The sequence below is a fragment of the Bos javanicus genome, chromosome 4 (assembly GCF_032452875.1).
Source record: "Bos javanicus breed banteng chromosome 4, ARS-OSU_banteng_1.0, whole genome shotgun sequence".
NCBI lineage: Eukaryota > Metazoa > Chordata > Mammalia > Artiodactyla > Bovidae > Bos > Bos javanicus.
This window is the reverse complement of record NC_083871.1, coordinates 31,137,038-31,151,410: the sequence shown is the minus strand read 5'-3', so window position 1 is coordinate 31,151,410 and position 14,373 is coordinate 31,137,038. Positions and strand designations below refer to the sequence as shown.

General features: G+C 39.8%; 1 protein-coding gene across 3 annotated transcripts in view; it reads right to left on the bottom strand.

The window, feature by feature from the left end:
* DNAH11 (dynein axonemal heavy chain 11) overlaps positions 1-14,373 on the bottom strand; it is a 364,495-nt gene that overhangs the window by 117,338 nt on the left and 232,784 nt on the right. For all 3 annotated transcript variants that reach the window (XM_061413683.1, XM_061413682.1, XM_061413681.1), the window contains exons 58-61: positions 6,941-7,054; positions 4,438-4,581; positions 3,353-3,535; positions 1,714-1,815 (exon numbers count right to left, since the gene is read on the bottom strand). In XM_061413683.1, coding sequence (XP_061269667.1) covers positions 1,714-1,815; positions 3,353-3,535; positions 4,438-4,581; positions 6,941-7,054 — 543 coding nt within the window. The remainder of the gene's footprint in view (positions 1-1,713; positions 1,816-3,352; positions 3,536-4,437; positions 4,582-6,940; positions 7,055-14,373) is intronic.

The following is a 14,373-nucleotide window of genomic DNA, read 5'->3' as shown; positions in this document are numbered from 1 at the left end:
AGCTAAAGAGAATCTCCTAAAAATGGGGGAGCTCTTTCAATGAAAGGAAAGGCACAGAATCACACGCAGGCTCCTAGGAGCTCTAGAGAGACTTGGGGGCAGGAACGAAATACTTGAAAGCTTCCTCTGGACACTGTCCTACCATATGTGGACTTTATTGTCAGTCTCATCCTCTGGCTACTGATTTGATTCTAGAGATTGGGGGAGTCAAACTGGCAAAGCTTGGATCACATAACCAGGCTTCAGTTAGGACAGAAGAAGGTACCCCTGATCGAAGTCCTACTTGAGTGTATCCAATGGGGAAAGGTAATTCTCCAAAGATAAACCAGTCTGTTACCACCCAAAGAAGGTAGATTAGATGCTGGTAGCCAAAATACATCACAGATGCCCACCTTGAGAATTAGCTGTTATTCACAAAGTGACAGTTAAGAAACTGAAGCTCTGAGGATTTCCTAGGTGGCCAGGGTTACCCAGCCTTGCCACTCTGACTGAACCACTCCAAGCTACCATGTCAGGTACCTCTAGCTCATCAACTCTATTCTGTATGTGTCCCTCCACCGCCATGTCATCAGCAGCCTTGAATGCATGGACTTGTCAAGTCTACCAACTGCTGCTTCTTGTCTCTACTGTAGCTTCTCCCGCCTTAGCTGAGGCCCTTGTAGGACTCACAGCAGCACTTGTAACTTGTCTTTCTGCAGCTAGCCTCTTCTCTTCCCAGCTTCCATTCAGTTGATGAAAAGTGACCATGTCATTTTAACCTATTAAAATCTTTCAAAGGCTCAATACCAAGGTCAGGTAAGATTTAAATTCTGCAGCATGAAAGGCAGAGAAGGTTTTTGCAACTTCATCTTTCATTCCTTCCTACTATTCCTAACCATCCCGCAGACACTCACATTAGGGTTCTGGCCTACTAGGACTCATGAAGTCTACCAACTGCGTCTTCCCTCTTTTCTTCACTTTTTTTTTTTTAATCACAAACACCTCTCCTGATCTTATTATCCTTGGTGACTCCCAAGTAATTTTTGCAGCTCATATCAAATACACCTTCAATATGAAACTTTCCCTAATTTCTCTAGGCTCTTCTACGACGCTCCTATTGCATTCTGGATATAGTCACACATATACTTGTAGCACCAAACGACACTTGTAGAGATACTTGTAGAGATAGTCAAGGTGATAATATTTACAGTTAGCATTTTCAAATCACATACTATATGCCAGGCACCATGCTAAATTCTCATTATGAATTACTCTCAAAAATGAGATAAAAATCCAAAAATTGGATAAAAATCTTCATGATCTACCTAAGTAAATGCTATTACAGACCAATTTCTCAGATGAGAAAAAAGAGGCTCAGAGAGGTTAACTAACATGTGCTGGGTGAAACAGTAAACAGTGGAGTCTGGATGTAAACCCAGGCACTTTGATTCCAGAATCCTTGCTTTAAATCCCTGAATGCTACCCTCTTTCTACTGCCAGACCATGGAAATTCCTTAAGTGCAGAAATCACGAAAAGTTCCCTTTTCTAGCTCAGTCAGCATCGAGCAGACAAGGAATGTCTACTGAAGAATATAAATGAATATATTCATGAAAGGTCCAATTCCTTCCTGAGCGGTAGGTCTCAGAGACGGCCCTGTCTGAAGGTGGGATCCTAAGAATGGGGGCGGGGTTCCACCTCTTAAGACCTTCTTCAGTGTTGGAGCCCGTACTCACCGCTAGCTTTTTCCTGATAGCCCCCAATTTCTCAGCAGCTGCAGCCAGTTCTAAGTTTGCCTGGGCTAATGCTTGGCGTTTGGGCTCCACGTCACAGTAGACCTGAAAAGCCACGTAAGGGTTATTTCACAAGGCAATGAAGATGCAAAGAGGGCAGGTAATCATTCGGCCTTCTATTTGCTGGAAGCTTTACAGTTAAAATCTCTAATTCATCTAGAAATTTGGTGTTTACTCTTAGTCATGGTAACACCTAATGGCAGATCAAAATTCCACATAGCCTTCCAAATTCTCTCTGCTTGTCCATTACTCACTCACTTGTTGTGGACATTAGAGTGACAAGCACTAGCATAAAATGCTACGCAGGTCAAATACCATTAAGATACTAAAATTAGTTTTTCGTAAAATTTGGAGACAATCCTCGTATCACCAGAAATTGTCGAGTACAGCAACTACAGCTAAACATGGGATCATGTCTAGCCTTAAAGGCAGAAAATTGGTGTGGAGAAAATTCTCTGAACCCAGAAAGGAACATGTGAGATACCCTCACACAGTATAATGTTAACCACACTAACACTTTTTTTTTTCTCTATGTTCTGGCCACCTTAAAGGTTATCTGAATGGGTGGTTTGAGCATTTGAGTGGATCAAATATTCTGTTGGGAAGGGAGAATGGAAATTAAATTTTCTTTTCTATTTTATAGCAAAACAACACAGAACACAGCAATGGTCCAGTGCTGGGCTTGTCTTTCCACCTAGGGTGTGAGGCTGGCAGTGGTCAGGCATGCCATTATGGAGCGAGGCCGCCCATCAGCTGTGATCCGTCTGCAGTCTTGCCTGATACGGGTTTCCTTCCACTAAAGAGAGACGGACAGGGTCCTATTCCCATGGGTCCCCAGAGTGAAGGACAGAACCTAGTTTTCTGAAAATCATCCTGGGAATGACAGTGGCATTTCCTCAGCAATTCCACCTTTGAATATAACACACAAGATTTAAAGACAGAAATGAGTCAGCTCTTCCTGGCAAAGGGCCATGCATGTTCCCTCTCACATCCAGTGCTTGGCGAAGTGTTTGGGGCATACCTGACAGACAGATACTTGATAAATAAAGGATTAACTGAGATGATCATCTATCTCTATCTGGCCCAAAACTACAAACTTTAGAAAAGATCGCACACAGTCAAAAACGCATTCGTCATTAAAATACGAAAGTCCTCCAAAGGTTATTTCTCATCTCATTAAGTCTACTTGTAGCTGGCGTAAATTACTGCTTTGAGAGCAGGGATGAAATTTAATTAAACATGAACTCAGATTTGCAGTTGTTTCAAGCCAACAACTGAAATATTTCAATATAAATAAATATAATTATTCTACCCAAATGTTTTTTTCTAATCAAATTTAATTGCTGCTATTTGATCTAAAGAAGTTACTCTACCCTAAAAAAGCATGGCTTCCAACATTTCAGATACCCTCCTTTAGAGAATTCTGATTAATCTGACACCTTCATGTCTTATTCTTAGAAATGTATCTTATTCAGATAATTAAATATCAAATTATTTTACATTTCTTGCTGGCCTAGAAATTAATATATATACGACCCTTCCTGAATAACACCCATAAACCATCTGGTCATGCCTGATACACCTCATAGAATTTCATGATGTTGATGACCCAGGCGCAGAGACCAGCTGCTGCAAAAGATTTGGTCCGAATCAGGTTTGGGTTGAACTCAGGGTCTCTCAAATACTGTTCCTTCACCACTTTTAGACAATTCTCTGGAATGTGCTCTTTGTCATAGTTAATTAACGCTTGTAAAAAATCATCCACCTGTAAAGCAAAAAAGACATTGCAATGAGCCATTTGTGCTGCAGAGAAAATTCCAAGATCAAAAGTTAAAATCAGCTTTTAGGATTCACATCACAAAGGCAAAATTGGCAAGCTGCATTTATCCCACTGTTTGACTTTTTCAGTCTTTACAGTCTAAAGTTAGAATTAGCAATGGACACTTTTAAAATCCCTTTTATCCCAGGGTAAAATATTCAGTCTTTGCACAGGAGGCATTCACATTTTGAAGAAAAGAAAGGCAGAAAAGAAAAAGAAAAACACATACCCCAAAGCCCCTTTGCTTCACCTTCTTGTACATTAGTAACATTTTCCAACAGAAGAAATCCATGTAATTTTCTCCCTCCTACACTTAACTGCTTTCATAATTTTGAAAATAATTAGCAACCTTCCAACTGCTGCTGGTGCTGATCTAGGTGTGCTACAACCCCACGCTAATCTCCAACTTGGCAAACAAAAGTTCTAGGTCCAGAGAACACACAGTAGATTACTCTCAGCAAATCTGAACATGACTTCTTTTTAATAGTTCGGAATGTTATAGCTTTCTTCTTTCTCCTCAAACTGCCTGTACTTTAAGAAAATTTATTTTACTGAAGTATAGTTGATTCACAATGTTGGGTTAATTTCTGATGTAGAGCACAGAGATTCAATTACACATATATAGAGAATATATATATACACACATTCTTTTCAGACGGTCCATCAGAGGATATTGAATATAGTTCCCTGTGCTATACAATAGGACCCTGTTTATCCATTCTGCGTAAAATAGTTTGCATCTGCTAATCCCAAACTCCCAGTCCATTCGTCCCTTGTCCCTGCTGTCAAGTATAACCACAGAACTGAACACAGAAATCATCAGAATTTTCACGCTGCCAGGCTGATACCTTCCCCATGAAGACTTTTGCTGCTTTCCAACTCCGGTCTTTCGGCACTCTGCCCCGGGGAGCCAGTAGGACCATCACAGCCGCAGTAACGTTGGTGACTGCATTTGGAGGGCTGGGAAAGGCTTTCAGCTCAGTGAGGTTGACCTGAAGAAAAGCACACACACTCTCAAGACCAGGGCGCTCTGCTCTCTCACAAGCACTGTTGGGTCATTAAGCTGGTCTTCAGTGGCTGGTCTTTTCCACCCTCTCCTCTTCACACCAGTCTTGGTTCGGCAGTTTTTGCAGCCCTCCCAGAGATCCCACTGTGGGACACCAGTAGGTCCAGGTCTTTCTGGCACTTTTCTGATACTTTGAAAACATCACTGCCTTTTTTGGCTTCCAAGTAAATTTATCTTCCTGATGTACCACCTGCAGAGTCGTGCACACTGAGGCCAGGGAATTTCATAAATGTACAGGTTTTAGGGTATTTATGGGTTCATCCAACCTATGTAATATAACTGCCTTTGAATCAGGCCTTCCAGAAACAGGGACTTCCCTGGTGGTGCAGTGGTAAAGAATCTGCCTGCCAATTCAAGAAACACAGGGTTTGATCCTTGGGTAGGGAAGATACCCTGGAGAATGAAATGGCACCCCACTCCAGTATTCTTGCCTGGAGAATCCCATGGACAGAGGAGCCTGGTGGGCTATAGTCCACGGGGTCACAAAGAGTCAGATACAACTTAGCGACTAAATAACTGCAACAACCCAGAAGCAGAGTCCTTTAGCTCAGAATCTCTTAGTTTTGTCTTTCTGCTTCATATGTACAAGAAGCATCTATTACACTATAATGACTCAACCAGGAAGATGCCCGTAGAGGCTGAACCTTCTTTCTACATTCCTCCTTAGTCTCTGAAGGTCAGAATCTTAATTTACTCAAGAGATAGTATTAATGTAATAAGTTACAAGTATCAGGGCAAATACGTTGGAGTAAGAATTAATATCTGTAAGAAGTATATGTAGGTTTACGATACATGTTTTTTAAAGGATTTTCTATGAAATTTCCTGAACTGTATTATATACTCTTACTTATAAAATCTCATCAAATGTTGAACCTGATTCTCCTCTATTACCATAAACTGCCTTTTCATTTGGGAAATGACTGCAAAGAACAGAAAGGGTGTGAAAACAAGAACAAAAGCAAAAAAAAGTAAAGTATGCTAATGCTGAGAGCTAAGTAACCAAAATCCTTTCATCATTTATAAATATACTGAGCTTTATACTTAAGTGATATTAATTTATTTTGATTGAGTAAATAATAATATACTCAGAGAAAAAGCTGCCAATATAAAGCACAAAGAACAACATAAACATTCTAGAGCTCAGAAAGAGGAAAGTATAAAATGCATTACTCAGAGATAATCCGTTACTTTCAGCTTTTTTCTACCTTTTCCTATGTATAAGCATGTTCTTATTAAAAAAAGTCAGAATATATGCAATTTTACACTATGTCTTTTTTACTTAATAGATCATGAACATTTTTTCACATTGCTAGCTAGGATTTAACAATTCTCATTTTAATGGTAGCAGGTTATTTGAACGCAGAATAATCAATCTTCCATCACAGTATACTTATGTTATTTTAAACTGTTTAACTTTATGGTAATGCTAAAAGAAACATCCATGAAGATAATAACTCTCTGTTCACAGTCAAAATTATTTTCTTCAAAAGAATATTGAGAAAAATGAATGGAATATTTCTTTGAAGAGCAGTGGAAGTCTGGATCCTTTCTTCTTTGAAGGTGAATCCAAGACCCTCAGGCCTAGTAATGCCCTGGGAATCTCCCCAGAGGCCTAGCAGAACCGAAAGGCAAGACCAGCTGCCAGTTTTTAAAATAACATTGCCCGTAATTCCATCTCTCTTTACACAGTCCTTCTGACCACCACAGTTTATTTTCTCTTATGGGAATTTGAATGCTCAATGAGATTTTGCTAATAACATGAATTTAGGAAAAATGGTGTGGGTCAAAACTAGGTATCTTTGCTTCTAGGTTTTTCTTCTGTCCCCGAGGGTCTCTCATTAATACTACTTTTATAAGACATTCATAATAGGAAATATCCAGAAGATATAAAGAATCCCCCACTTACTTCTTAAAGCAACAGAGGAAATAAAGAATCTTCCACTTGGTTTTTAAAGCAACATGTAATATGAACCACTGGATTTGGGCCAAATCTAAGCGCTAACAATAGAGTTGCCTTTTATGACAGCATAAACTGCATGGCATTGGAAGTATTCAAAACGAGACTACGTGCTGGGGTCAAGGGGGACAGACTTTCGGATGGGAAAGGCAGCTCAACTACAACGATGACCTCAGTGATGTCCTTAAATAGCTGTTTCAACTGTAACATTTTATGGGACTTTCTTTCCTTTTGATTGCATGGATTTCACTGTCAATTCAGTTATTCAAACTCTAATAACCTTCAAATATTGTTCTGAGAAAACCCTAAGCCCAGGAATCATTCTTACCCTGTTGAGTGTATTGAGGGCAGCTGTCGCAGCCACCAGCGCGGGCTCAGCTTTCAGTAAGTCTGCCTCACACTCCCTCTGTTTCTGGGACACTTCAGTCTGAATGGCTGTCACCTAATCAAAGAAGAAAAGCACACAAACCAATTATCGTCTCAGATATCTCTATTGAAAAATGCAAGCTGCTTCAGAGACACTGTTCAATAATTTGCCTATATCTTGAACAGATGAGGATTTTGTCATAAAGACTAATTTCTCTTCAGCACATGGTATGCACAAAGCTTTGCATAGGCACTAAACACACAACACAAATCTCAACACAAATGGACTCAAACATCAAAACGCTCCAAGCAGGGCTTTGACTGTTTTAAGGTGCCATTGATAATAAATGCAAGATTAAGCAATTCCTTTGTTTTTCAAGATTAAGCAATTCCTTTGTTTTTCCTTTCTTTTTCGGCAAGTCCTGGACAAGTGACAATCTAAGCTGACTCAGTAAACTAGATCACAAAATATTTTTGCCAAAATTCTCTTAATTTTTGCTTATATTTACCTTACCTACATTATCTAATTACCTATATTTACACCATCTAAAAGCCATGTTAACTATTCTTTAAGAATAAACGTAAAGGGACTTCCCTGGTGGTCCAGTGGTTAAGAATCTGCCTGCCAGTGCAGGGCACACAGGTTTGATCCCTGATCCAGGAAAATCCCATATGCTGCAGGGCAACTAAGCCCATGAGCCACGGCTACTGAAGTCCACAAGCCTAGAGCCTGTGCTCTGCAACAAGAGAAGCCCCTGCAATGAGAAGCCCACGCACTGCAACTGGAGAGTAGCCCCTGCTAGCCAAACTAGAGAAAGCCAGAGTGCAGCAAGAAAGACCCAGCACAGCAAAAGCAAAAATAAATAAATAAAATTGAAAAAGAGTATAAATGTGAAGGTTTTTTGCTCAACTGATTAAAAGATATTATTCTACTCTGTGCATGTTTATCAGTACATAAAATTTTTATGAAGACTAATTATATACTAGGTTGGTGCAAAAGTAATTGCGGTTTTTGCATTGCTGAAATTCGCCACTTGGTATTGAAAACATTCTTATGTTATATATCATTTTAATGTTCACTTTTCACTTTGCTTTTTTGCTAATGACTTATTACTTGCTGTTTATATTTATTTTAGACTAGGGAAATGATGTTAGACAAAAAGAAAATTCTTATTTGAGTTCAAAATGGGTCGTGAAGCAGTGGAGACAATTGGCAACATCAACAATGCATTTGGCCAGGAATTGCTAATGAACATACAGCGCATTGGTTATTCAACCCTGTATACGAGACAGCAAAAGAGACACTGATGTACAGAACAGTCTTTTGGACTCTGTGGAAGAGGGAGAGGGTGGGATGATTTGGGAGAATGGCATTGAAACATGTATAATATCATATATGAAACGAGTCACCAGTCCAGGTTCGATGCACGATACTGGATGCTTGGGGCTGGTGCAGTGGGACGACCCAGAGGGATGGTATGGGGAGGGAGGAGGGAGCAGGGTTCAGGATGGGGAACACGTGTATACCTGTGGCAGATTCATTTTGATATATGGCAAAACCAATACAATATTGTAAAGTTAAATAAAATAAAATTTTTAAAAAAAGGGGAAAAAAAAAAGAAATTTTGCAAAGGATATGAGAGTCTGGAAGATGAAGAGCGTAGTGGCTGGCCATCAGAAGTTAACAATTACCAATTGAAAGGATCATTGAAGCTGAATCTCTTACAACTATACAAGAAGTTGGTAAAGAACTCAGTGTCAACCATTCTAAGATCATTCAGCATTTGAAGCAAATTGGAAAAGTGAAAAACATTGATAAGTGGGTACCTCATGAGCTGACTGAAAATTAAAAAAAAAAAAAATCCTCATTTTGTTGAAGTGTCATCTTCTCCTATTCTATCCAACAACAATGAAGCATTTCTCTATTGGACTGCGACACGCGATGAATAGTGGATTTTATGACAACCAGTGATGACCAGCTCAGTGGTTGGACTGAGAAGAAGTTCCAAAGCATTTCCCAAAGCCAAACTTGCACCAAAAGAAGGTCATGGTCACTGTAAGGTGGTCTACTGCCCGTCTGATCCACTACAGCTTTCTGAATCCCGGTGGAACCACTGCACTGAGAGGTATGCTCAGCAAACTGATGCGATGCACCGAAAGCGGCAATGCCTGCCCCTGGCGCTGGCCAACAGAAGGGCCCAATACTTCTCCATGACAACGCCCGACCACGTCACACAACCCATGTTTCAAAAGTCGAATGAACTGGGCTATCAAGTTTTGCCTTATCTCCCACATTCACCTGACCTCTCGCTAACTGACTACCACTTCTTCAAGTATCTCAACAACTTTCTATAGGGAAAACTCTTCCACAACCAGCAAGAGGCCAAAAATGCTTTCCAAGAGTTTGTTGAATCCTGAAGCATGGATTTTTATCCTACAGGAATAAACAAACTTATTTCTCACTGGCAAAAATGTGACTGTAATGGTTCTTATTTTGACTAATAAAGATGTATTTAAGCCTAGCTATAATGATTTAAAATTCACAGTCTGAAATCAAAATTACATTTGCACCAACCGAATAATATGGATATAGGGAAGCCATGCTGGTAAACTTGAACAAGGTCAAAATGAGGACTTTTGGAGTTTTGATCCTCCTCCCTTCTCCTCCCATTCAAGAACACAGAACTTGAATGTCTAGGAAGAGAAAATTCTTGTCCTCAGCAGAAATGTGGAGTTTCAAAGCTGTGGCTGCCGGGCACCAGAATCCAGTCACCATGGGGGATGGTTGCTGTGGTGATGGGGACTGTGAATCATCATGTGTGAACAAAAGTGCATTTCTTCAGATGTGTTTGGAATGAACAGGTTTATCTACACCATAAAATTAAACACTGCTCACAACAAATTACCTTGTCTACCGCAGCTTTATTAGCAATAATTACCCTTCTCCTGATTAACCATTATTTTGCTGTGTACTGCACCTCTTATGAACGTAACTGGTTCAGGCTAGATATGTGATCTCCAGCCAATACGTATGGTTACTGTTAACATCTGTAGGGAAACTCTGCATGCTTACTGAGAACTGCTCCCAAACCTCAATCCTGCCAGGAATGACCATGAAAACTCCAAGCATACTACATTTTCAATGTGTTAGAGAATTCTGCTATAGAAAAAACAGAGACTGTATTTGAGTGAGTTATTATATCAGGTTTATTTACTATCCTTAAGGACATAATGAATCTATACATGCTCTTTGTGACCATTTATAATAGTGTCATTTTTTTTAAATTTTATTTTATTTTTTAACTTTACAATATTGTATTGGTTTTGCCATATATCAACATGAATCTGCCACAGGTATACACGTGTTCCCCATCCTGAACCCTCCTCCCTCCTCCCTCCCCATACCATCCCTCTGGGTCGTCCCAGTGCACCAGCCCCAAGCATCCAGTATCGTGTATCGAACCTGGACTGGCGACTTGTTTCATACATGATAGTATACATGTTTCAATGCCATTCTCCCAAATCATCCCACCCTCTCCCTCTCCCACAGAGTCCAAAAGACTGTTCTATACATCAGTGTCTCTTTTGCTGTCTCGTATACAGGGTTATTGTTACCATCTTTCTAAATTCCATATATACGCATTAGTATACTGTATTGGTGTTTTTCTTTCTGGCTTAAAACTGGACGTGGGATCATAGATTTTTAATATTTAGAAGAAACCCTAGGGAGTATTTCTCCTAAATGCTATTTCAACAAGACTGGGGTCGTACATACTACTCTCTCTTCCTTTACTGTTAATGGACTTTTATCCCTTTGGGTAATCTGATAAACAGGGCAATTTAGAACATTTAACAACTAAACCCCACAAATGCAAATGAAAAAAAATACTGCAGGCTGGTCAACTGACTTCTCATTCCCAATGCCTCTCACCCTAAGCGCAGCCTTACCGGAGCTGTGAACCTGCTGTGTATCACGGTGACTTGGTAAGCCTGACTGTGCACTTTTTCTCTGCCTCCCTCCCACAAGGCTCCTGGGGACTGGTTAACGAGGCCCAACCTGGGGAAGGTGGAAGAGCTGCAGGGAAGCTTAGAGTGTGTGCTTTCTCTTTACTATCGTCTATTAAAACGGATTTGAAGACAGCCCCATTCATGAGAACATCAGACTCCTCCTGCCCTCTACTCGTCAAAAGCTCCTTGCAGATGGCTCATGAAATTTAGTGGTGGTCACAAGAGGATGAAGTCACAATAACTGCTTGTATTGGGCTGAACTGTGTCCATTCAAAATTCTCAGGTTGAAGCCTTACACCCAGGACCTCTGAATGTCACTGTGTTTACAGAGAGAGCCTTTAAAGAATGGTTAAATTAAACTAAGCCTGTTAGGGTGAGGCTTAATCCAATCTGACTAGTGTCTCTGTAACAGGAGGAAATCTAGTCACACACATGAGTCGGCAAGGGTGTGTGAACTGAGGAGAAACTTGTGAGGACAAGTGGGAAGGTGGCCGTCTGCAGACCCAGTGGAGAGAGGCCTCGGGAGAAACCAAAGCCGCCAACAGCTTGACCTGGGACTACCAGACTCCAGAACTCTGAGAAAATAAATCTCTACTGTTTAAGCCAGTTCTAAGCAATAGGTAGAAAAGGACATGGAAAAATGGACTGGTTCACAATTGGAAAAGGAGTATGTCAAGGCTGTATATTGTCACCCTGCTTATTTAACCTACAGGCAGAGTACGTCATGCAAAATGCTGGGCTAGATGAAGCACAAGCTGGAATCAAGACTGCTGGGAGGAATATCAATAACCTCAGATATGCTGATGACACCACCTTTATGGCAGAAAGTGAAGAGGAACTAGAGAGCCTCCAGAGAAGGTGAAAGAGGAGAATGAAAAAGTTGGCTTAAAACTCAACACTCAGAAAACTAAGATCATGGGATCCAGTGCCGTCACCTCATGGCGAACAGATGGGGAAACAATGGAAACAGTGACAGACTTTATTTTCTTGGGCTCCAAAATCACTGTGTACAGTGACTGCAGCCATAGAATTAAAAGACACTTGCTCCTCGAAAGAAAAACTATGACAAACCTAGACAGTGTATTAAAAAGCAGAGACATTACTTTGCCAACAAAGGTCCATCTAGTCAAAGCTATGGTTTTTCCAGTAGCCATGTACAGACGTGAGAGTTGGACCATAAAGAAGGCTGAGTATTGAAGAATTGATGCTTTTGAACGTTGGAGTTGGAGAAGATTCTTGAGAGCCCCTTGGACTGCAAGGAGATCAAACCAGCCAATCCTAAAGGAAATCAACCCTGAGTATTCATTGGAAGGACTGATGCTGAAGCTGAAGCTTCAACACTTCACCTGTGGCCACCTGATGAAAAGAGCGGAATCATTAGAAAAGACCCTGATGCTGGGAAAGACTGAAGGCAGGAGGAGAAGGGGATGACAGAGGACAATATGCTTGGATGGCATCACTGACTCAACAGACATGAGTTTGAGCAAGCTCTGGGAGATGGTGATGGTGAAAGACAGGGAAGCCTGGCGTGCTGCATATCATGGGGTTGCAAAGAGTCTGACATGACTGAGCAACTGAACAACATTGTTTAAGCCTCCTAGTCTGTGATATTTTGTTATGGCAGCTCCAGTTAACTCCCTTACATTTAGGCTATAAGAAATTTCTGATGGTCCTCCAAAATTCAATCCCATCCATCTTTAGAAAAGAAACATTAAAAACCTGAAGACCATTCAAAATCAGGGAGGACGTTTATCTTTCCAAGAGATTATACGAGCTCTGCAATATGGAAGGCATTCTCACTCATGAGGCTTACACTCAACAAAGAAGGCAATTTCAAAGGGATCAGAGGATTCTTAGAACCTGGAGCTGATACATCAAAGACAGAAGATCTGATTTTCACAAGCTTAATGGTACTTCTGTTATTTGAAGTCACTGCTAGCAACACCTGTGATCTGAATAATCCTTGATGATCTTACACATTTGAAGCAACAATTTCAACTGGCTTCTCTATATGGATTGTCAAGATGTTCAGGAAGACGGTCTTCCAACTCCAATATTTGTTTAGCCATATTAAATCTTGCAATGTGCTTTTGTTACTTTTAAAGTACTTCTTATGTATTAAACCTTGAGACTTCAATTTCATGGAATCAAAGAGTTCATATACACCCCTTTATAAGAACCACATAGAATCTAGTATGTTGCTGTGCATATAACCAATGTGAGCTCACGGCATATATTTGATTAATACCTGACTCTACATAATTTAATTACAAATAGACCTTTCTTCCATAACCAACTTAAAATAGTTTTTTCCACTATTGCATCTATTTGACTTTCATCATAGCCCTTCTCATTAGCATAAAATATCTTGTCTATCAACACTGTCACTCATCTCCTATCTTTCCCATTACAACGTAAGCAACATGCAGGAACCCTGCCTATTATATATCTTTAAGAGCCTAGAAAAGTTCCAGGCCAAAAAAAAAAAAAACACATTGGTGCTCAGACAATATTTGTTATTTTTTTTAATATTAATGGCATTTGTGACATTTTTAATTTATTTAAATTTATTTTTAATTAAATTGAGCCTCATGAATAAAATGAAAATATTTTGAAGTATTCTTACTTTTGGTATGGATCAGATATTTAAAAATAGCATGTATCTTTTCCATGTCTGAAGAACTTCATGAAACAACCTGTCAGATGAGTTCTAATTTGCTAAAACATTTACCCCTCGTTGTGAAGAAAATTTTGCCTTAGAAATTCACGTGCAAAAATGTAAAAAGACCTCCACGGTACTTGTTATAATTTAAGATCTGTAAAAGTGGATTTTGGCTTCCCAGGTGGTACTAGTGGTAAAGAACATGCCCACCAATGCAGGAGACATAAGGGAGGCGGGTTTGATACCTGGGTCTGCAAAATCTCCTGGAGGGAGGCATGAGTTATGAAGTAGTACCTACTGGAACATCACATATTTGTTAGTGCCTGAAAAATACCCCTGGGTGAAATTAGCTTATGATCATCACACCATGTGTGATACCCAGTTACTTTAAACGTATATAAACATATACCTTTAAAGATATCCTCCACTTATCTGAAACTCAATGGAAATATTTATTACCAGAATTAGGAATTATATGCTTATTGGCCAAGCCAAACATGCCTTATCTTTAACTTCAAAAATAAGTTTTTTTTAAAAAATTCTATACACTTTTCAAGTCTTTAGTGCGCAAGTTAAAGGCAGATATGCTGAATGCACATTAGAACAGAAGGAAAACAGTTCATCTGTCTACGAATGAATGGTAACATCACTGGAAAAACTCAAATATTTTCTGCTATGATTAATGCAGAATAATAGCATAATGGTGACAGAATCACTGGCTCTAT